General features: G+C 43.7%; 1 protein-coding gene across 4 annotated transcripts in view; it reads left to right on the forward strand.

Annotated features, from left to right (window-relative positions):
• The first annotated feature begins 14,347 nt into the window (after nucleotides 1–14,347).
• Nucleotides 14,348–23,499, forward strand: part of LOC140730857 (nuclear receptor-binding protein-like) — a 94,966-nt gene continuing 85,814 nt past the window's right edge. For 3 of the 4 annotated variants that reach the window (XM_073051817.1, XM_073051818.1, XM_073051819.1), the window contains exon 1: nucleotides 14,348–14,838. In XM_073051817.1, coding sequence (XP_072907918.1) covers nucleotides 14,668–14,838 — 171 coding nt within the window. In that variant the 5' untranslated portion in view covers nucleotides 14,348–14,667. The remainder of the gene's footprint in view (nucleotides 14,839–23,499) is intronic. The other variant, XM_073051820.1, reaches the window with a different exon arrangement.

The following is a 23,499-nucleotide window of genomic DNA, read 5'->3' on the forward strand; positions in this document are numbered from 1 at the left end:
TGTTGGCAGCACCACCATGTTTGGCTTTGAAGTCTGCGATGGTATGCAACCCTCACCAAAGTCATGTGTGCTATTCGTTGTGAACCTTGATTCAATCTTGTCCCTGCATTGTTTCACAGTCTTCATAGCTTTGCACAGATCATAGCTGCTTTTCTTGAGCTCCTGCTGATTGCCGGCGATGTAAGCTCTATGTCGCACGGTAAGTGTTGCTCGCACAGAACTATTGATACAGGGTTTCTGGTTCAGGAAGACCCTGGCTGACTTCTGGGGGACAACATTGTCGATGCACTTCTGGATGAAGCTCGTGGCTCCATCCATGAACTCGGAGACATCCTCATCAATGAAGACATTCCAGTCGACATCATTGAAGCAGTCGGACCAACAGTGGACGGTTTTAACTATGGCCGTGTCTTGTTTCAGCTTCTGCCTGTACATCGGCAAAAGCAGGATCGAAGAGTGGTCTGATTTTCCAGAAGATGGGCGAAGGAGAGCTTTGTAAGCGTTGTGGAAGGGAATGTAGCAGTGGTCAAGTGTCAGTGGAGGAACAGAGGCATCTTGCTGTTCATGTCATAGATCCCTCAGAGTTGCAGTGCAAGTTGATAGGGTGGTTCAGAAAGTGTACAGTGTGTTGGTCTTCATTAGTCAGGGGTTTGAGTTCAAGAGCCACGAGGTAATGTTGCAGCTCTATAAAATTGATTAGACCACACTTGGGAGTATTGTCAAGGAAATCTATAGATGCTGGAAATCCAAGCACAAAATACTGAAGAAACTCAGCTGATTAGGCAGCATCTGTGGAAAAGAGTAAGCAGTCAATGCTGCCTGACCTGCTGAGTTCCTCCAGTATTTTGTGTGCGCTTCCTGGAATATTGTGTCGTGTCATTATAGGAAAGTTGTGGAAGCTTCAGAGAGGCTGCAGAGGAGGTTCACCAAGTTGCTGCCTGGATTAGAGAACATGTTTTATGAGCGTGGGTTGAGTGAGCTCGGGAACTCTGGATAGAAGGAGGATGAGAGGTGACATATTAGAATTGTGTAAGAGATGTTAACAGGTATGGAGACAGTGGACAGCCACTGCCCGTTGTCAAAGGTGGAAATGGCTAATAATAATTTTAAGGTGATAAACACAAGAGCAGGTCAGGCAGCATCTGTGGAAAAGAGTAAACAGTCGATGTTTCGGGCCGAGACCCCTCATCAGGACTCTCTTGCCTGGCCTACTGAGTTCCTCCAGCATTTTGTGCGTATTACTTTTCGTGTCAGCATCTGCAGATATTCTCTTCTTGATATAAGGTAATTAGAGGAACGTATGGGGGATGTCAGAGATATTTTTTTAACACAGGGAATAGTGGATGTGTGTAATGCACTGCCAGGGGTGGTGGTAGAGACAGATACATTTGGGACATTTAAGAAACTTAGATAGGCACATCAATGAAAGGAAAATGGAGGGCTATATGGGAGGGATGGTTAGATTGACAGAGTAGGTTAAAGGGTGATGGGCAATATTGTGGGCCGAAGGGCCAGTTCTGTTTAAGGTGGCTGCTCAATGGCTTCAGAAGTTGAAAAAGTTAAGAGTCAAACACATTTCAGAGAACAAGGCCGGGTGGCAAAAAGAAAAAGGAGCTGACTGATCATAACATATTTTCATTGTTACATATAAAAGTTCAATAAAGGCTTAATAACACAAATGGTGGTTGTAGTGATGGCTGACATAAGCAAAGCCTTATGAGACAAGCTGTTGTGCCCTGGTAGATGTAACCAAAAGGAGAAAGAGGGAGCAGAATGGGAGCTGCAGTTCTGCAACTGCTAGAAATCTCTACAAACACCAGAAATCTGAGATGAAGTGGGATCCTGGATGCTGAGAACTAGTAACATCTGTTGGTTGCATGAGTACCTGTCACACAAAGGTGGTGTGAGTGCTTGTAGAGGTATAATAGTGAGCTGTGTTCAATCGCAGCCTGGTTTGGAAACACCAATGCCCAAGAATGGAAAAGCCCACACAGATTAGTGGACTCAGCCCAGTCCATCATAGCCAAAGCCCTCCCTACCATCGAGCAGATCCACAGGGAGTGCTGTCGCAGGAAAGCAGCATCCGTCATTAGGGACCCCCACCAACCAGGACATGCTCTCTTCTCACTGCTGCCATTGGGAAGGAGGTACAGGAGCCTCAAGGCACACACCACCAGATTCAGGAACAGCTATTATCCCTCAACCATCAAGCTCTTGAACCAGAAGGGATAACTTCACTCACACCAACACTGAACTGATTCCACAACCTACAGACTCACTTTCAATGACTCATGTTCTTAGTATAACTTATTTACCTTTTTATTTATTATTTTTGTATTTGCACAGACTGTTTTCTGTTAGACATTGATTGCTTGTCTGTCTTTATGTGCAGTTTTTTATTGATTCTGTTCCATTTGTTCTACTGTGAATGCCCGCAAGAAAATGAGTATAGTATATGGTGATGTATACGTGCTTTGCTAATGAATTTACTGTGAACATTTAAACTTTGAGAGATCCCTGTGGGACATTGAAAAGAGTGAGGGATATTTGTGTGGAGGCTGGGTCCAATGGAGTACCTGGTCAGAAGTTTCCACCTGCTTCAAAAGGGAAACAATTATACCAGTGTCGAAGAAGGGCATTGTGAGCTGCCTTAATGACTATCATCCATTAGCACTCACATCTACGGTGATGTAATGCTTTAAGAGGTTGATCATGTCTAGATTCAACACCTGTCTCAGGAAAGAACTGGACCCACTGCAATTTGCCTATCGCCACAATAGGTCTACAGCAGATGAGATCTCAATGGCTCTCCATGCAGGCTTGGATCACCTGGACAAGGCAAATACCTATGTCAGGGGCTTGGATCACCTGGACAAGGCAAATACCTATGTCAGGCTCTGTTTATTGACCACAGCTCAGCATTTAACACCATGATTCTGATAGTACTGATGGAAAAGCTACATAACCTAGGCCTCTGCAAATGCATCCTCAACTTCCTAACTGGAAGATCACAATCAGTGGGGATTGGAAATAACATCTCCACCTCACTGACAATTATCACTGGTGCACCATGGGGGTGTATGCTTAGCCCACTGTGCTACTCTCTCTACACCCACGACTGTGTGGCTTGGCATGGCTCAAATGCGATCTATAAGTTGGCAGAACTTCAGATGGTGACGAAAGGGTGTACAAAGTTGAGATATACTGGTTAGTTGAGTGGTGGCACAGCAAGTAACAGCCTTGCACGTCAGCAAGACCAAAAAGCTGATTGAGGACTTCAGGAAGGGTAAGACGAGGGAACATGAACCAATCTTCCTACGGGGATCAGAAGTGGAGAGAGTGAGCAATTTTAAGTTCCTGAGTGTCAATATCTCTGAGGACTTAACTTGGATGCAACGATAAGGAAGGCAAGACAATGGCTGTATTTCATTAGGAGTTTGAGGACATTTGGTTTGTCAACAAAAACATTTGAAAACCTCTACAAATGTACTGTGGAGAGCATTCTGACTGGCTGCATCACCATCTGATATGGGGTGGGGGGGGGGCCACTGCGTAAGATTGAAGTTAGTTGCAGAAACTGATGAAGGGTCTTGGCCCAAAGCATTGACTGTTTACTCTTTTCCATAGAAGCTGCCTGGCCTGTTGAGTTCCTCCAGCATTTTGTGTGTATTACTTTGATTTCCAACACATGCAGATTGTAACTTATAAAATTAGCCAGCTCCATCATGGGTACTAGCCTCTTCTCTGTATTATCCATGACATCTTCAAGGAGCAGTGTCGCAGAAAGGCAGCTTACATCATTAAGGACCCCCACCACCCTGGGCATGCCCTCTCCTCATTGTAACTTGAGAAGGAGATACAGAGCCTGAAGGCACACACTCAGTTTCTTCCCCTCTGCCATCCGATTTCTAAATAGACATTCAACTCATGACCACTACCTCACAAAAAGCTATTTTTGTTTTATTTTTTATTTTTTATTTCTGTTTTTCTTGTACTACTTAACTATTTAATAGAGATAGCCTAGTGGTTAGCACATCACCTTACAGTGCTAGCTGTAAAATCCAGCTTCAGTTCCCACCGCCGTCCACAAGGAGTTTGTATTTTCTCCCCGTGACTGCATGGCTTTCCTCAGGGTGCCCTGGTTTCCTTCAAAAGTCAAAAGAAATACGGGTTAGGGTTAGGAAGTTGTGGGCATGCTATGTTGGCACCTGAAGCATAGCATCTCTTGCGGGCTGTCCCAGCACATTCTTGGATTGTGTTTGTTATTGACACAAAATGACACATTGCCCTGTATGTTTTGATGTGCAGATAACAAATAGAACATAGAACAGTAAAGCACAGGAACAGGCCATTCAGCCCGCAATGTTGTGCTGACCAGCTAAAAGCTAAATCAAAAACTAAACCCTCTTAACTACACAATGTCCATCCTCCTCACATCCACGTGTCTATCTAAACTTCTCTTAATATCCTCTAATGTATTTGCCTCTACCACCATACCAAGCAGCCAATTCCAGGCATCAACGACTCTCTGAGTAAAAAACTTACCCCTCTCATCATCTTTGAATCTACCTTCTCTCACTTTCAATGCATGCCCTCTGGTATTCAACATTTCTACACTCAGAAAAAGATACCCCCTGTCTACTCAATGCCCCTCATAATTTTATAAACCTCTATCAGATCTCCCCTCACTTCCACCACTCCAAAGAAATCAGACCAGGTTCACCCAGCCTTTCATGATAGACATAAAGCTAATCTTTGAAGAGGGAACCTGTTGAGCTAAGTCCCATGACAAACAACAAATAACTCAGAGTGGATCGCATTTATTTTACTTGCAGCAAGGGGAGACCATCACTGCATAAGTGTCGAGGATAGTTTCCATACTCACTCCTTTATACACAAGTGCAACCACCCACATCGCAGTTCAAGGAAAGGGTGCATTCTGTCCTTCTGCTTAATCAGTGTATTTGGCGTTGTTCCAGTAACACATCTGTGAGTGCAGCTTGGCATAATGTTAAGCGAACACTATGAGCAAAACACTCTGGCACAATACAGGTTCCATTTTGCTACAGACTAAAAGATATTTTGTTATTAAAGTACTTTTCTATATTCCCTCCTTTTTGTTATTTCATGATAACACTACATTTCACTAAATACAGTGATAGAAGCTATGATAGTTTCAAAGCCCTACCCAAAATTCACTTTTCATTCATCCATTTCAATGAGTACCAATTCCTTTCCTTAATACCCTCTCCTTCATCCTGTTATTTCACACAGAAATCATAAAAGAATAACATACATTATTATAATACCAATAGTTATTCCATAATACAGAGTAGTTGCCCACCATACTCCCAGCCTCCCAAATGGCAACCAGCCACCTCCTGGGGTGTAATAATTGTGATCCCCTACTTTCTTAATCCCTTTGGTAGCTTCTGGGATGTGGGTTGCCAAGTTAGTCATGTTTTCTGATTTGTCAGGAATGTAAGTACAACGTTCTTTCCCTGTCAAGCCACAAGTGTCCCCTTTTTCTAATAGAATAAAATTCAAAACCACTCTGTTCTGCAGTTCTACTGTACAAACAGCAATCAATTCTACTGACAGCTTGATGGGTTTGACCAAGGGCATAGCCGGTCTCATTCACCATCTTCTCCAAAGTCAATGCTATATTAATCAATCTCACAGTCCCATACATGGGAAAGGCTATCATCCAAGATCTTTCAGCTTCCATGATGGTCTGTTTGTTACTCCGGCCAGTGCCCATCCGAAGCACTGAGATGGTGTATGTATGGCACCACATATCCCGGATAGCAGCAACCGTACCGAGCCGAGGGTAAGCCGGGAGCCGCATATTCAGCAGCTACCATTAAGAGTCCACTTGTGCAATACCATTTGATGATGTCACATTCATTCCATGTCTCACACTTAACTACATCCCACCGACTGTTTGGACTTGTGCTAATTATATTGTGTACACCAATACTTTTTCCCCTTCCCTTCTGGTTGAGGAGTTGTTCTCAGAGTCAGGACCTTAGAATTAAGCCAGTTGTAGTAACAGCCCTTAAAACTTTGAGGATCTTTAAGGGTTAAGCTCGTGTTCCTAAAGGTTGTATTGTTGTGGGGTGAGGGGCACTGAAACGTGCTACCCCTTCCCTGCTTTCCCCAAAGTGAAATGCCAAAGCCCAGGAGATATTTCTCCAACAACCCCTTTCTTTTCTATTGAGAGGGGTCGGTATTAACAGCATTCCCGCCGCAGCATGGCTAGGAGTTCCGATACTGCTCCAGCCACTGGACCCACTAGTCGTGCTTGCGTGCTCAGATGTGTCACGGGACCGCCCGTCTCAGATCGGACTACCTCAATCACCCTTACGAGCAGAGCGATCGGCGGAGTGCTGAGGAGCCCCATGCGCGGTGTGTACCCACGAAGACTGTATTAGTTATTAGCGGTCCTTCAAACTGAGGTTGCAAACTGTCCTCTTGAGTCTACGTAATCTCCAGGGTCTATGTCGTGACGTCAGTTGTGCTTCCCTCACCTCTTAGTGACACTTGGTGATACTTGTTTGTCAAGGATACACAATAGGCTACATGCTTTCATCCAAATTAATTTTGCCAATTTGCTTAACTCCTGGTGCTGCACAGAACAGCGGGCGCAATGGCAGTATGATTTCGTGGGGGGTGGGAATTCATTAGTCGTACCGGCTCTGCTCTGATGGTCATAAGGACCAAAGGTAATTGCTTCCATCTCAATCCAGTTTCCTCACACATTTTACCAAGTTTGTTTTTAATCGTTCCAGCCTGCCGACCGAGGGTGGCAGCTACAATGAAGATGTTGGCCAGTCTGTAAGGACTTCATACTCCTTTTATTAGCTTCCCAGTAGAGTGGATTCTGTTGACTCTGGAGAGCTTTCAAAGACCCCGAACCTCAGGATGATTTCCTTCGATAAACATCTAGCTGCATCATTGTTTCTGCAAGGAAGTGTTTCAAACCATCGGGAAAGACATCATGCACATCTATATCCTTAACACAAAGGAAATTCTGTAAAAACCCGAACGGTGTCCTCCGTCACTTATTTCCCTGGGTTTTGTAAAATGCATTGTTCACAAACTGGATCTACAGCTGGCGATAATCCAGGGGCATACCGTGTCTGATTTCCACAATCCCCGCCTGCCCGCAAATGTGAGCACGGCGTCCGGGAGCTGACCGAGGGGGATTCCGGCGAGCGCGCCTGCTCCCGGGGGAACTCCGACAGAGGAGGAGTGATCACCAAAAGGTAAATTTGCTTTTTGCTCTGTTTGGCCTTTCCAGGCGAGTGTCGAATGCTGTGCTCTGTCTGCCTCGCTCCCGCTCTACACACTGCCGCCATCTGTGTTACTGACTACTGAGTAAATCAGTTTCTCCGACGCTTTAGATCCGGCGGCCAGAAGCATCAGGGGCGTCAATGTTTAGTTTTGAATGGCACCTAGAATGCAGCAGTAGAAAGAGTGACATTTGTGGAAACTGACTTCATCAATTTAATCTCTACTAGACGCTGCAGTGAACAAAAGAAAGAAAAAAGTAGGGCGAGGAAGAGAGACGGGAAATTGGTAATAATGGGACAAGAGGAGTCCTTGTCTGCCTCAAATAAGGGTATATGTTTAATAATTGTGGGAAGGGATCGGTGGAAGAATTGCCTAGGTGGACAAGGGATACTGACAAACCTTGCCCCCCCCCCCCCGCGGGTCTTTCATCGGGAGAGGATTCAGCAATTGAAAGTGGATTGGAGAAAAGGGACCCCTTGAAGAGGAATTAAGCAGTGAGATAGTCAGTGTTAGAGGTTTGGGAGAACAGTAAGCACTGTAGTACAATCACCACTCAGCTCAGAAAACAGGAGAAGGAGAGGTTGGCCACCGTGGTATTAGCCCCACCTGAGGAGGAGGATGATTGGGATTTTGCCCCTCCTCCATATATGCCACCTCAAAGGCAGGGTGATGGTGCCACTGAAGCTTTTGACCCAGGCCCATCGGGCCTAATCCCAGGTGAGGTCCGACCAGTTCACCTGAATAAACCTGCCCCTTAGTGCCCTTGAAGTCCTAAACCACATGCCCCTAAGCCTCAGCGTGGTATGGAATTAAGAAACCATGCATCAGCCACTGGTCAGTCAGGATCAGGAGGGATAACCAGATCAACCAGGATCACCTCCTGGGGCACAAGGGGTGTATATCGGCCTCGGACGGCAGGAGAATTACAGGCCAAGGTAGAGGAACTCTCCGACCCAGAGACAGGTTTGGAAAAAGCTATTTAGAAACTCAAAACTATAGTTTTGTGTCACAAACCTGGTATTGTGGATTTGGAAACCTTAATGGGGGCATGATTAGTTTTATGAGGTTAAATTTGAGGGCTTTCAAGAACACCGTAATGTAGCTGGACGGTGGTGCAGTAGCATCAGCTCCAGACTTCAAGGCGAACGGCAAGTTCGAATCCGGCCGGCTCCTTGCAGGCGTTCCACCCGTGCTGGGTTGAGCGTCAAGCTAGCAACTTGGCCTTGTAAAAAAAACAGACAATTGCTGCAGAAACAGCAAGGTTGCCACCCAATGCACCACAAGTGTGGAAAGGAACAACACGAACATCGTAATGGTGCCAGGCTAGGGCCGGAAACCGTGCCCAACAAAGATCTTACATTACATATTGCCTTTCCTAAAAAGTCTTAAACCACATTCCCCCTAAGCCTCTAATTGGTCTAAGATTATGGAGACACAAGGTAGAGGTGTGTCTATAGTGGAATATATACAGATGATGGTACAGAAAATGGAACAATATCGAGGGCTGCCAGAAGAGAAGGCTATGGGACCTGCATTTAGTATTATTGTAAATGGTCTTCGACCAGAATTGAAATCAACCATCAAAATGGCCTGCTATGAACAAAAAGCCCTGGTAGAATTGACCTGGGTATTACAAAATCTCGAGGATAGAGAAAAGTAACGTGAAGGAAAAAGCCAGGTGGCAGTTACTCACTACCCACTTGTCATGGAGCTGGGATCGTTTTTTACGAGAGTGCCTTGAAAGCCCGTGGGGATTCTGTCTAGATCTACAACTCAGTAAATGGCACTGTTATTTTCACAGTATAGCTTATTATGACAGCAGGAAATGACCATTTCATGCATCAGAATTTGGGTCCCTATATCGGTAAGGAAATCGTTCTGAAATATATGTGAATGACTGTGGCGGCAGTGCGACCTCCCCACGAGGTTCGGTGGATGATACAGGATCAGGACAGGGAGCCCCACCAGACTCCAGCAGTTTCCAGAGGTAAGGCGACAAAAGTTGCCGGACTAATACTCAAGGGTCTGGAAGGAATGCTATGACAGAAGGTCCTGGAAATAACTGGATGGAGCAGGTGAGGGGGTAAATAGGTGGGCGGGGGAGGTGAGATGATGTGAGAATCTGGGGGGTGATAGATGGGAGAGGTAGAGGGCTAGAGAAGATAGAGTCCAATAGGAGAGGACATCAGACCATAGAGTTAAAGGGAAGGAGATGATGAGTGTTGGGGTGGAGAAGAGAAGGGGTAATTTGGTAACTGGAATGGGAAATAAGCCCCTATTTTAGAAATCTCAGCTGTTTTTGTCTCTCCAGAGATGCTGCCTGACATGCGAGTTCCTCCAGCATGTTGTGTGTTGCTCCAGAATAAAGATTATCACCATCTAATATAACATTAAATCCAAGCTGTAGTACAGTCCAAGAGCATAAATTACAGAATAAATAAATGGTGTATAATTAAAGTAATAATCTCTCCATTATTATCATTGCTGTTTGCAAGTTGGAACATGTTTGATATTTAACAGGAAATGCTGTAAATATTCAGAAGCAATTGCCACAAACTGCAGGGTATTTTTTTTCTTTCCCTATGTTTTATATTTAATTTTCCCATGTTCAGGTGAAAAATCATGCAGATGAAACATTAACATTCTCCCCGCTCTCTTCCCCATAGATGCTGTCTGACCAGCAGGGTACTTCAAGCATTTTCTGCTTCTAGCTAATGTCGGAAGGTAATGGTTGGAATGGTGAATGTCCTTCTTTATCTTTAGAGATACAGCATGGAATGGGCCCTTCCAGCCCTTTAAGCTGCACTGCCAGGAACCCACTGATTCAATTCCAGCTTAATCATGGGACAATTTACCACGATCAATTAACCTACTAACCAGTACATCTTTGGACTGTGGTGGGGGGGAGAACTGGAGCACCTGGAGGAAACCCATGCATTCCAAGGGAAGGACGTACAAACTTCTTGCGGAAGACACCAAGATTGAACTCTGATACCGTAAACCTTTTCAATGTTAATAATCTCAAAGCCGGAAAGTATTCTTTGGATACAAGTTGATAATTGGTGGATATTGTGTTGTCCAGATCAGTGGTCACTGAGCTCTGTGAGCTGCACAGCCATGCTGTAACTGAAATGCCCCCATGCACATGGCCTGTGTTGCCACATGGCCAGCTCTGTCTTTTATAAAGTGCCATACAGTTTTCAGGCCGTGTAAAAATTTCCTGCACAGAGCAACGGTAGGTCTGTGCAGCTTAAAAACGTTGATGGGAACTGTGTCAGCGGTTCTCAACTATTTTCTGTTTGTGGCCTCTGTGGCTATCGCAAATCCGTAGACTCCAATAGTTAGCTAATTGTACTAATTACTCTAATATGAGGACAGCATTTATGTTTTAACTGGTTATAGGTATGATTTTGGTTAACTATAACGTTACAGGTGTATTTGAAAAATAAAACCATTTCAAAGCTCTGAATACTGTAGGATGCTTTATTAATAATATATAATATTCTTCCAACCAGTGTACTCGCTTCAGGCAGCCCTGCCCAATCTGCCACCGGGCCTTCTACCTGCACTCGATCTTTTCAGCTCCAACTGTCGCCGAGACATCAACCATCTCAACATCACCACTCCTCTCTCCTGTTCCAACCTCACTCCCTCTGAACGCACTGCCCTCCACTCTCTCTGCACTAATCCTAACCTCGCCATCAAACCCACAGACAAAGGTGGTGCCGTGGTAGTCTGGCGGACAGACCTCTACCTCAGTGAGGCCAAACGGCAGCTCTCTGACACCTCCTCTTACTTACCCCCGGAACAGGACCCAACCAAAAAACATCAAACCATTGTCTCCAGTACCATCACAGCCCTTATCAACTCTGGAGACCTTCCATCCTCAGCCAACAAACTCATAATTCCCGCACCCCGCACTGCTTGCTTTTACCTCCTCCCCAAGATCCATAAGCCTGACTGTCCTGGTAGGCCTATAGTTTCAGCCTGCTCCTGCCCCACTGAACTTGTATCTGCCCACCTGGACTCCATTTTGTCACCCATAGTTCAGTCCCTCCCTACCTACATCCGGGGTATATCCCATGCCCTCCACCTCTTCAATAACTTCCAGTTCCCTGGTCCCGACTGCTTCATTTTCACAATGGATGTCCAATGCTTAAACACTTCAATTCCCCATCAAAAAGGCCTCAAAGCCCTCCGCTACTTTCTGGACAATAGACCTCGCCACTTCCCCAACACCACCACACTCCTCCGGTTGGCGGAACTGGTACTCACACTTAATAACTTCTCTTTCGGCTCTTCCCACTTTCTCCAGATCAAGGGTGTAGCTATGGGCACTCGCATGGGCCCCAGCTATGCCTGCCTCTTCGTGGGTTATGTGGAACAGTCTATGCTCCAAATCTATACTGGTACTGCTCCTCAACTTTTCCTTCACTACATTGACGACTACATTGGTGCTGCTTCCTGCACCCATGCTGAGCTCATCAATTTCATCGACTTTCCCTCTAACTTTCACCCAGCCCTCAAATTCACTCGGTCCATCTCGGACACTTCTCTCCCCTTTCTCGATCTCTCGGTCTCCATCTCTGGAGATAGACTGTCCACTGACATCTTCTATAAACCCACTGACTCCCATAACTACCTTGATTATACCTCTTCCCATCCTGCCAAATGCAAAAATTCTATTCCCTATTCCCAGTTCCTCCGTCTCCGCTGCATCTGCTCCAAGGATGAGGCTTTCCGTTCCAGGACATCCCAAATGTCCTCTTTTTTTAAGAATCGTGGTTTCCCTTCTGCCGTCATCAATGATGCCCTCACCCGCATCTCCTCCAATTCCCGCACTTCGACCCTCACCCCATCCTCCCGTCACCACAACAGGGACCGTGTCCCCCTTGTCATCACCTATCACCCCACCAGCCTCCGGATCCAGCATATTATCCTCCGCAACTTCCGCCACCTTCAACAGGACCCCACCAGTAAGGACATCTTTCCCTCTCTACCCCCTCTGCTTTTCGCAGGGATCATTCCCTCCGTGACTGCCTGGTCCACACATCCCTCCCCACAGATCTCCCACCTGGCACTTATCCCTGCAAGCGTAAGTGCTACACCTGTCCCTACACCTCCTCTCTTACCACCGTTCAGGGCCCCAAACAGTCCTTCCAGGTGAGGCAACACTTCACTTGTGAGTCTGTTGGGGTAATCTATTGCATCCGGTGCTCCCGGTGCGGCCTCCTCTACATCAGCGAGACCCGACGCAGATTGGGGGATTGCTTCATCGAGCACACAACAGACAGGATCTCCCGGTTGCCACTCACTTCAACTCTCCCTCTCATTCCCATTCGGATATGTCCATACATGGCCTCTTCTTCTGCCATGATGAGGCCAAACTTTGGTTGGAGGACAACATCTCATATACCGTCGGGGTAGTCTTCAGCCCTTTGGTATGAACATCGAATTCTCCAACTTCTGGTAATTCCCTCCCTCTCCCTTCCCCATCTCACCTCTACTCCATATCCTCTTCCAGCTGCCTATCACCTCTCATGACTCTGCCTTCTTCTATTACCCATAGTGTTTTCCCCTTAGATTCCTTCTTCACCTCTCCTGCCCATCCCCTCCCTGCTTCCTCTCCCCCACCACTTAATCTTTCCTCTGATTGGTTTTCCACCCTCCCCCCACCTTCTTTATAGGACCCCTGCCCCCTCCTTCTTTAGTCCTGACAAAGGGTTTCGACCCGAAACGTTGACTGCTTCTTTCAACGGATGCTGCCCGACCTGCTGAGTTCATCCAGCTTTTTGTACGTCTTGATTTGACCACAGCATCTGCAGTGCACCTTGTGTTTGCAGTACTCCATAATGTACAGGTTAGGCACAGGAGTACATTCAGCCAGAGACTCATTCCACCGAGATGCAACACTGAGCATCATAGGAAGTCATTCCTGCCTGTGGCCATCAAACTTTACAACTCCCTCGGAGTGTCAGACACCCTGAGCCAATAGGCTGGGCCTGGACTTATTTCCACTTGGAATAATTTACTTATTATTATTTAATTATTTATTGTTTTATATTGCTATATTTCAACACTATTCTTGGTTGGTGCGACTGTAACAAAACCCAAATTCCCTCGGGATCAATAAAGTATGTCTGTCTGTCTGAGTTGGGGGTGGATGTGGAGGGGGACTCAACAGGGCACCTCCGGGGTGTGAACGGTGATTAGTGAGTGGTCAAGCACTAATATATAACGATTGATATGCCATACCCCTCACACACACAGCTGTTTTGCCACCTAATTTGCATCATCTAGAAAATTTTCCACTCACCCAGCTTCACCTATCACCTTCTAGCTAGCCCCCTTCCCCTCCCGCCACCTTCTTTATTCTGGCGTTTACTCACTTTCTTTCCAGTCCCGATGAAGGGTCTTGGTCCTAAACATAGACTGCTTATTCCTTTCCACAGATGCTGCCTGACTGGCTGACTTCCTCCAACATCTTGTGTGTATTGCTTTGAATTTCCAGCATCTGCAGAATTTTTCGTGTTTACATATATTCGTTTCTTTTTAATTTATATATGTTAGAAATATTTCATTAAAACAGTAAACTTATGACCTAGTGAGAAACTCCTGTGGCCTCAATTACTTGTTTTTAATTTGGGGCCCTTTCCAAATCTGGCATAAATTCCGGGGTGGGGCAGATAGCCCAAGTTGAGAACTACTGGTCCAGAGCTGAGAGGAAAAAAAACGAAGCGATGGTGATTGGGTAATGTGCCTATCAATCATTCTGGAGTTGGCCAGTAACTTTTAAATGACGTCATGCGGAATAGCATCGTGTCAATTTGACCACTGCGGGGAGAGAAATGGACGCTTTATTCCCCCCCCCCCTCCACCTAGTTGCGTCATTGGCCGCACTGCCCTTGCGCGTGACATAACCGTTGGGGAAGGAAGAGCGCGCTGTCTATGACGTCATGGTCCACCGGCCCATCCGTTTAACCCCACCCCCTCTACCGTTCACTGCGATTCTCACTTTGACGGATACCGATTGGCCTGGTCAGATGTCAGTCAGGGTGACGTCAGACGCCCGAGGGAAGTGGGTCGAGCCGTTTGAACGTCTGAACGAATGGAGTCGATGTTGCGGTCGCCATTAGCTCGTTGAGGAGAACGGCTCCCCGCGTCTGAAGAAGACTGGGAGCGCCGTCAACTACCCCGTCGGTGGAGTTTGCTAATGCGTCGAGGTAGCTGGTAAATAGCAGTCAGCGAGATTTTTTTGTTTCAAGTCGATCACCACACCCCCGGTGCCGGTGTCCGAGACAAGCAAGGCCGCCGCCGCCGGGCTCCATTCGGACGGGTGTCGGGGCGGCGAGCTCGGCAGACGCTGAGGTGATGTCGGAAGGGGAAAAGGCGGTGGCGGCGGCGGCTGCGGCCGCGGACAAGGCAGCCGAGGCCATGAACACCGCGGCCGAAGTGGACGACGAGGAGGAGGAGGAGAGTGAAGACGAGAGTGAGATTCTGGAGGAGAGCCCGTGCGGCCGCTGGCAGAAACGACGAGAGGAGGTGAGGCTCGTAAAGGAAGTAGAAACTATCGCGCAATGCAGGCTCCCCTTTAAACTACTTCCCTTTTCCTCAGGGAGCCTTCTATATTCCATTCAAGTTTGACAAGTTAACGAGTGTGTAACTCCTCCTCAACAGAGGCTGCACGACTCGGTAAGAATAATAATTATAGCAGGATCAATGAAAGATCAATCAGAGCGTTGAACCCTTTTGTTCAAGAGCCTGGTGGTTGGGAGGTAGTAACTGTTGAACCCAGAGCATGATCTGATGTTGGATGCTGCTCTCCTGCAACAGCATTTCATGTAAATATGTTCTATTAAATGTCCCTGGAACTACTTCATCGGATCCTGTTGCCTGCTGTCAGAATGGAGCTGTTGTTGCTTCTGCTTTCTTCTTTCCTCTGCCCTTCTCCCCTCCCCCCCGTTTCAAAATTAAGGAACCCCAAGTTTTATTTTTGTACTGATTGAGATTATGTTCTGGTATCATCCCTATCTCAATACTACTGTTTTTTTTAAACCATGTGTTCTCATTAGGGAAAAATACCAATCAGAAAGTTTGGCATATTATAGCTAAATTTGTTTGAGATTGTGATCCATTTTGTGACTTGGTTTTGTTGACAGGAAACACCTCTGGATATAGGGGACAGGTGCAGAACACTTGAGTTGTTACACTGACTGCTTACAAGTTCAAGTTGGCAAACATGGAACAGTGTGAATTTTGTTAACAGTAACAGTGTTAATTAGTCCGAAGAAAAAAGCAGGCTTTGCTTTTTACAAAAGGAATCGTTAGATCCCTCAATAGTTTTAAGGTTTCGGGAATTTCTGCAGAAGGAACTCTCCAAATCCTGCTTATTTTATTGGCTAAGATTCACGATCGTTTTGTACATGACCAAATGACAACACTGTCACAACCAACTTGTTGCTGAGTTAAAAATTAAAAGGAGAAGATGCTGGGAAGACGCAACTATTCAGCTGCATCTGTAGAGGAATGAGAAAATTGGTCTTAGTGCTGTTTCAGATTTCTGTATCTGAGGCTTCGTGCTTTCTCATGCTGAATTATGCATTTGTAATTATACCCAAACTTAGTTTCTGAACCATAATTTCTTTATTACAATCATGGTCTCTTTATCACTTGCCTGTTGTCGAAAGTCTTGTGTTATCTGGAGAATTGGCTGTCTTCGCTGTTCTATTCCTCACTTTTGTCTGCTGAGCACAGAAATGAATGTTGTATTCCTCACTAAATCATAGGTTTAGTGCTCAGCGAATTCGCATTCAGGACCACTTATTACCAACCAAGCCATGGTTTTGAAAATAGGTGGTCTAAAAACTTCGAAACACAGCTTCAATAACTGTATTGCAAAACGAGAAAGGTTTAGACGAAATCTTGAAGCTAAGGCCCATTCAACCATAAAGGAAGACATAGAGTACTTCAGTACAGAAACAGGCCCTTCAGTCCATGACAATTTGGGTAATGTTCTGGGCGATATTAAACATAAGAGAAATAACCACTTATTACTGATTATCAAATGGTAAAAGTCTTTAATTAGAAGCATTTGAAAGATGTGTGTCATAGAAAGTGAAGGATTTACAAGCTTTGACAGGTTAAGAGTGAGAAGGGGGATGTTTGAAGGGAGCATGGAGCAGGCTCTGAATGAATTTGTATATTGGAAGAAGAATTTTATAAGTTGCTGACATCAATTCTTGCAATCAGAAAACTCCTTTGGGCAGCTCAGTATACAGGAATCAAAGGTTACAGTGACAGATGACAGATGACCAAAGAGCTGATAAGGGCATGGAGGTTTGGCAGAGGCTCCTCTGGAAAAAGCACAGAGGAATTTTTTTTCTTAAAGTAGGCAGTATTTGATGGAATATATATAATGTTAACAAGCTGATACAGTAGCTGGGAAGTTACCCAGAATATTTTTCATGCTCATATTGTGGTAAATAAGCTGATGTGCAAGCAAAGGCATAGTCCAGGAGTATGAGGTAAAATTTGAACGTCTCTTTCTTGACTATTGCATGTTTCATCAAATGCGAAGAATAAGGAAAGTGATGTATGCTTTTATGGTGTGCGGCAGATGGAGATAATCTGGTTTGTCGTTGAGTGACACGCGTTCTGAAGTCACTCAGCAGGCCAGGCAACATCTATGAAAACAGTAGCTGACATTTTGGGCCGAGACCCTTCAGCAGGACAGGAGAAAAAAAGATGAGCAGATTTAAAAGTGAGGGGAGGGAGAAAGTTAATACCATTGACTTTGCAATCCTGAGATGGGTTAAGAACAAAAGATGCCATTTGTGATTTCGCATAAATAAAATGATACTTGATGAGATCCAATTTGTTAATAGTGGTTTTTGATGAATAAATAGGCTAGGTTAACTCCCAGCTTTTTTTAAATGGTGCTGTTTGCCATGTTTATGTGGATGGTGGCTTGATTTCACAACTTATGTAAAAGGCAGTATTTATGCAGTACTTAGTGGCAGTCTCCATTTCAGCTCAATTTTCTGGGGTGGGACTTGACCTGCAACATTTGCCTTGCCTCAATTGTGAAGCACCCCTGTAAGCTGGTGGATGGAATCAGTACAGGAATTTCATGGAGTTGTGGGAAAGGTGGCCACAATTTAATAACATTGGAAGGTTGTAAAATTGACAAGGTTCAAATTGAAAAAGGATCTTGTGCTTTCCAGGTGTATATGATAATTAAACACTTCTAGGGAATCAAGCCGGGTACAGATGATTTCAGGGCATGCCTAGTCTGCTGGTATCTATACCCATGTATTCCATTCCTCCTGATTGCTTAGTCCTCATCCAATCAGGTTTCCGCTTGCCCACCTTGTTTACAATTGAATTCCAGTTCTTCCATAGGTCTCACTCTAAATAAGAACTGAAATTCAATTGTAAACTAGGTGGGAGAGTGGATACCCGACTGGATGATGACTAGTCAATCAGGAAGTACAGAGGTATAAATGTCATTGGACTAGACATGCCCAGGCATCATCCCTGAAGAAATTGGCAGAGTTGTTCATCGAAAGGTTGGTAATAATTGATATTTGTACCTGACTTGAAGCCCGAGAAGAGTTTAAGGTTTAATTTTTTTTTGAATGAGTGAAAATGATATTGCTGAGAGCATGAGTGACAGAGGAAAGATGATTTGCAATGGAATTCTAGCAATAGGACCAGAAGTTAACAATGTGGTGAGAAATTGATGAGTAAGTTTGTCAAACTCGGTATCTGAATTGGGATACAACAATATTTTCCCACTTCCTTCAAGTCCTTTGTTTTACATTTAATGCTTGCTGTAAAACGAATACACAAACAGCAGGATTAGAATTAGCAAGAGAGTGGTTGCAATCTGTTTTCCTTTCCAATCTTTTCTCTGAGCAAAGATTTGTTTGTTGTGCACATCAATGTTTTCCAGCTATTTCTACCAAGTTGTAGAAGTCTGACAAGAACTGATCCATCAGAGGATGAGGGCAAATTAAAACTAGGATCTGGCTGTGGTTGCAAAATGTGCCCACATTCATTGATTCCTGCATGGGAACCAGGGAACTTAGAAAAGACACGAGAAACATCTTGGGCCTAAATCTCCAAGCAAGATGTTGCTTTTCCTTTTTCCTTTGCGATAGGAAAGGTTTGAGAGCTTAAAGTTTGTGAGCAACATAACTGGCAGTAGTACTCCAGTACAAGTAATATTGGGTAATCAATCTGCATCCGCCACTTCTGCTGACAACTCATTCCTCTCTCTCTCTCCCTTCGTGTTTCCTGTAAACATTTCACCTTAGTTTTACCTAACCTCAGTGGAATAAGCCTGCTTACCTTAACCGTTTCTGTTCACTAATTTTGTATACCTTCATCAAATCTCTTCTCATTCTCCTATGCTCCAGGGAATAAAGTCCTAACCAATTCAACCTTGCCCTATAATTCAGGTCTTCAAGTGCTGACAACTTCCTTGCAAATTTTCTCTGCACTCTTTCAACCTTATTTACATCTTTCCTGAAGGTAGATGATCAAAACTGCACAGAGAGCTCCAAATTAAGCCGCACCAATATTTTGTACTGTACCATGACATCCTGAGTACTCAGTTCTTTGATTTATGAAGGCCAATGTGCCAAAAGCTCTCTTTACGACCCTATTTACCTTAGATTTCTCTTTCAAGAAATTATGGATCTCTGTTCTACTGCAGTGCCCACCATTCACTGTGTAAGTTCTATACTGATTTGTCCTCCCAAAGTTCAAGGCCACACATGTCTATATTAAATTCCATTTTTAACCAATTTTTTCAGCTGGTCCAGATCCTGCTGCAAACTTTGATAGTCTTCCTCGTGTCCACTACATCCCAAAACTTGGTGTAATCAGCAAATTTTCTTATCTGGTTTACCACATTATAACCCAGATCATTGATATAGTTGTCAAACAATCGATCCCTGTGGCACATCACTAGTTACAGGCCTTCAATAAGAGAGATAACCATCTACATCCTCTCTCTACTTTCTCCCACAAAGCCAATTTACTACTTCAGCTTGATCGAAACTTCTTGACCAGCCTCCCATGCAGATCTTTGTTAAAGTAGAAGGTGAATTAATGTTTTTTCATATCCAGGGTATATTTTCATTTTAAGGGAGAGAATATTGTACTGGCTTGTTTGCATTTTAAGGCTTTTTTATATAGTGGCTTACCAGATATGATTGTTGCTTAAATCACCCAAGCTGAATGTGGTTTTGGACTGATTATATCAAAAGTCTGAATCAAAACTTTGCATCTGGAGGCGTGATTGGCAGGGAATCTCTTGTCAGTTTACAAGATTTACAAATTTTCTAAACATGACATTGAACAGACCTTTTGGCCAATGATATTTGTGCTGCCAAATTAAAAGAATTCTTTCTACCTACACATAATTTATATCAATACATCCCTACATATTCAAAAAACATTTGCCTGCACGTTCCCTTTAAACTTTCTCCTTCTCACTGCAAATCTATGCCATCTCGTATTTGGCATTTCTACTTCGGGAAATATTCTGGGTGTAGATGCTATCTAGGCCTTTCAATTCCTATCAGTTCTTTCCTCCACCTTTTACACTTGAGAAAACCATTGAAGTTTGTACAACCTCTCATATCTGATACCTCCAAATCTAGACAGCATCTTCTGCACCTTCTCCAAAGCCTCCAAATTTTCCTACAATGGGGTGACAACTTCATGCAATACTGCAAAGTGCGGTGTTGCAGCAACTCAAACAATCCAGTGTGCTGCTGCCAACCAGGTGGGTCCAATCCAATTTTCAAACAGTTGAAGAAAGTATATGATTTATTAGCACCATGTAAAACATGATCTTGAAGTGATGAAATTTATGAAACTAAAACTAGTGATATTAAATGGACTTAAGCAGACTTAAGTGAAGTTAAGCAGTCAACAAAAGATATGATACCCATTGATCCCCAGTTTTAAACAGCGGAGAACAAAGCACAAATACATAACTAAACCCTTCGCTTTTACCACGCCCCCAACCACGTGTCTGGTGACCATGATAAATGTGCAACACAGAATATAATGCAGGCAGAAAACAGATGCATAACTCCTACATGCAATTTAACCAAACTTGTATAACTGCATCATGACTTCCTGACTCTTGTATTCTTTGCCCCTGCCATGCCCCTAAACAATCAATGTAACCAAGAGAGCGAGTTTGTTGAATGCTTACGAGCTGGCTTTTTAAAGCAGTTTGTCATTGAGCCTCGTAGGGGATTAGTTGTGCTGGATTGGGTGTTAGGTAATGAACCAGAGGTGATTAGGGAGCTTAAGGTAAAAGAACCCTTAAGAGACTGTGATTACAATATGATTGAGTTCAACTTTAACTTTGATAGGGAGACAATAAAGTCTTATGTAGTAGTATTTCAATGGAGTAAAGGAAATTACAGTGGTATGAGAGAGGAGTTAGCTAAGGTAAATTGGAAGGAGATGCTGGCAGGATGACAGCAGAGCAGCAATGGTGTGAGTTTCTGGGAAAAATGAGGAAGGTGCAGGATAGATGTATTCTAAAAATAATTAAATACTCAAACAGCAAAATAGTACAACTGTGGCTGACGAGATGTCAAATCTAATGTGAAAGCAAAAAAGAGGGCATTCAACAAAGCAAACATTAATGGGAAGACAAGATTGGAAAGCTTTTAAAACCATACAGAGATCAACTAAAAGAATCATTAGGAGGAAAAAGATGAAATATGAAAGCATGCTAACAAACAATATCAAAATGGATAGTGAAAACTTTTTCAAATATGTAAAAAAAAGGAATGGAAGTGGATATAGGATCGCTAGAAAATGAGGCCGGAGAAATAATACTGGGGACAAGGAGATGGCAGATGAGCTAAATGAGCATTTTGCATCAGTCTTCAATGTGGACGGCACCAGCAGTATGTCGGAGTTTGAAGGGAGTGAGGGAAGAGAAGTGAGTGCAGTTATTACTACAAGTTATTACTGCAATGTTAGCATTCATTTTAAGAGGTCTAGAATGCACAAGCAAGGATGTGATGCTGTGATTTTATAAGGCACTGGTGAGGCCTCACCTTCAGTATTATGAACAGTTCTGGGCCCCTCATCTTAGGGGAAAAAAATGTGCTGGCATTGGGGAGGTTTCAGAGGAGGTTTGCAAGGATGATTCCGGGAATGAAAGGGTTGTCATACCAGGAACGTTTGATTAGCTGTGGGTCTGTACTTGCTGGAATTTAGAAGGATGGTGGGGAGGGGGTGCGAATCTCATTGAAACCTTTTGAATGTTGAAAGGCCTAGACAGAGTAGATGTGGAAAGAATGTTTCCTGTGGTGAGGGAGTCTAGGACAAGAGGGTACAACCTCAGGATAGATGGGTGTCCATTTAAAACAGATGCGGAGAAATTTCTTTAGCTAGAGGGTGGTGAATTTGTGCTACTTATTACCACAGGCAGCTGTGGAGGCCAGATTGGGGGTATTTAAGGCAGTGCTTGATAGATTCTTGATTGGACATGGCATTAAAGGTTACGGGGAGTGGGAATGAGGGGATAAAAGGATCAGCCATGGTTGAATGGCAGAGCTGACTCGATGGGCCAAATGGCCTATTTCTACTCCATGTCTTAAGGTATAATTAAGTTGCACATCACCTTCTCTTAATAAGCATTAGTGTTACAAGGTGCCTGACATGCTTCAGTCTTTGATTCTGTACCCTGCTGCCATTGTGGATCTCAAAAAGTGGTCTTGGAATGAACAGAGTTCACTTCACTTAAGTCTTTTGTTTCTTCCAACACACAGGCTGTGTGACAAACATTTAAAATTACTCTGTTTCCTGCTCCCTATTAACAGTTTTCGTCTAATTAAATTCTGTTACATTTCTTTATTTTCCTGTCATGCTTGCAAGAAAATGAATATCAAGGTAGTATATGATAACATACACATACTTCGATAATAAATTTATTGAAATACAGCATGGAATAGGCCCTTCTGGCCCTTCGAATCATGCAGCCCAGCAATCACCTGATTTCGTCTGAGCCTAGTCACAGGACAATTTACAATGACCAATTAACCTACCAAACATTGTCTTTGAAGTGTGGGAGGAAACCAGAGGAAACACGTGGTTACAGGGAGAATGTACATACTCCTTACGGGCAGTGGCAGGAATTGAATCTGGGTCATTTGTACTGTAAAGCTTTGAGCTAACCACTACACTACCATGCTGCTTAGAACTTTGAACAAAGCAGGATGAAATGAGTACTTGGAAAGGGAGTATTTACGTCTTTGGAAATAGCCTGGTATATGGACTAACTAGATTGATTTTTGTGGAAATGGTGGTCAAATGTGGGTCTTCCATTTTATTTTCTATAAATGGTAGCTTATTATTAAAAATAAACATGAACTAAATAAATTGTAACAGATTGGATTTGATTTTAAAATAGGTCTTGAGCTCAGTTCCCTGCTATTGATCATTGAATACTGTCATTCTGTAATTTTTTTTATTCTGAGGTTTTCCAGTCAAATTTGTCTGTTTCACTAATACATGCTGATATTCCAATGTGGGCTGTGTAGTCATTCATCAGGCTTGATATTGAATGTAGTTGGACGAGTTCATGCACAGCCTTTGCAGTCATGTTGACCCTTCACTTGGCCAAAATTGGCATCTCTTCTAATTCCAGCAAGTGTCATTTGATAGCAGTTCGGTTTGGGGACTTTTTCCATCATGTGCAAGGACATTTATAGACTAGTAATTATTGCTCAGTGAATTTCATTTATAGTTTCTCTTGCAACTAGGAATGACACTAAATCTGTTTGTCATTTGTGCTTTTAGTGTTTAATGTTAAAGTTATAAGCAGGAAGTATAAAGATAATGTTTCAATTTTTCTCATCTAATCTGCACTGGTGTGTATTAATTGATTTTTATTGCAGCACACCAAATATTTTGACTGAACTTAAATTTTTATGAATCTCTTGATCCTTTTTTAATTTAGAGGGGAAGTTTAGTGATATTGGTTGATCATCATATTTGTTGGATTTGTGTTGCTTTGCCTCAAACTTGTAGTTATTGACATTCAGAGCTAATGAGCAGGGTAATTATGGTGAACAGCTTAAAAAGATTGAATGATGTCGTCTCAGGATAACAGCTATCTTAATGGGTTGCATGTTTGGAGTATTGCAAAAATTTGATTTG

This window comes from Hemitrygon akajei, chromosome 7, assembly GCF_048418815.1.
Source record: "Hemitrygon akajei chromosome 7, sHemAka1.3, whole genome shotgun sequence".
Taxonomy (NCBI): Eukaryota; Metazoa; Chordata; class Chondrichthyes; order Myliobatiformes; family Dasyatidae; genus Hemitrygon; species Hemitrygon akajei.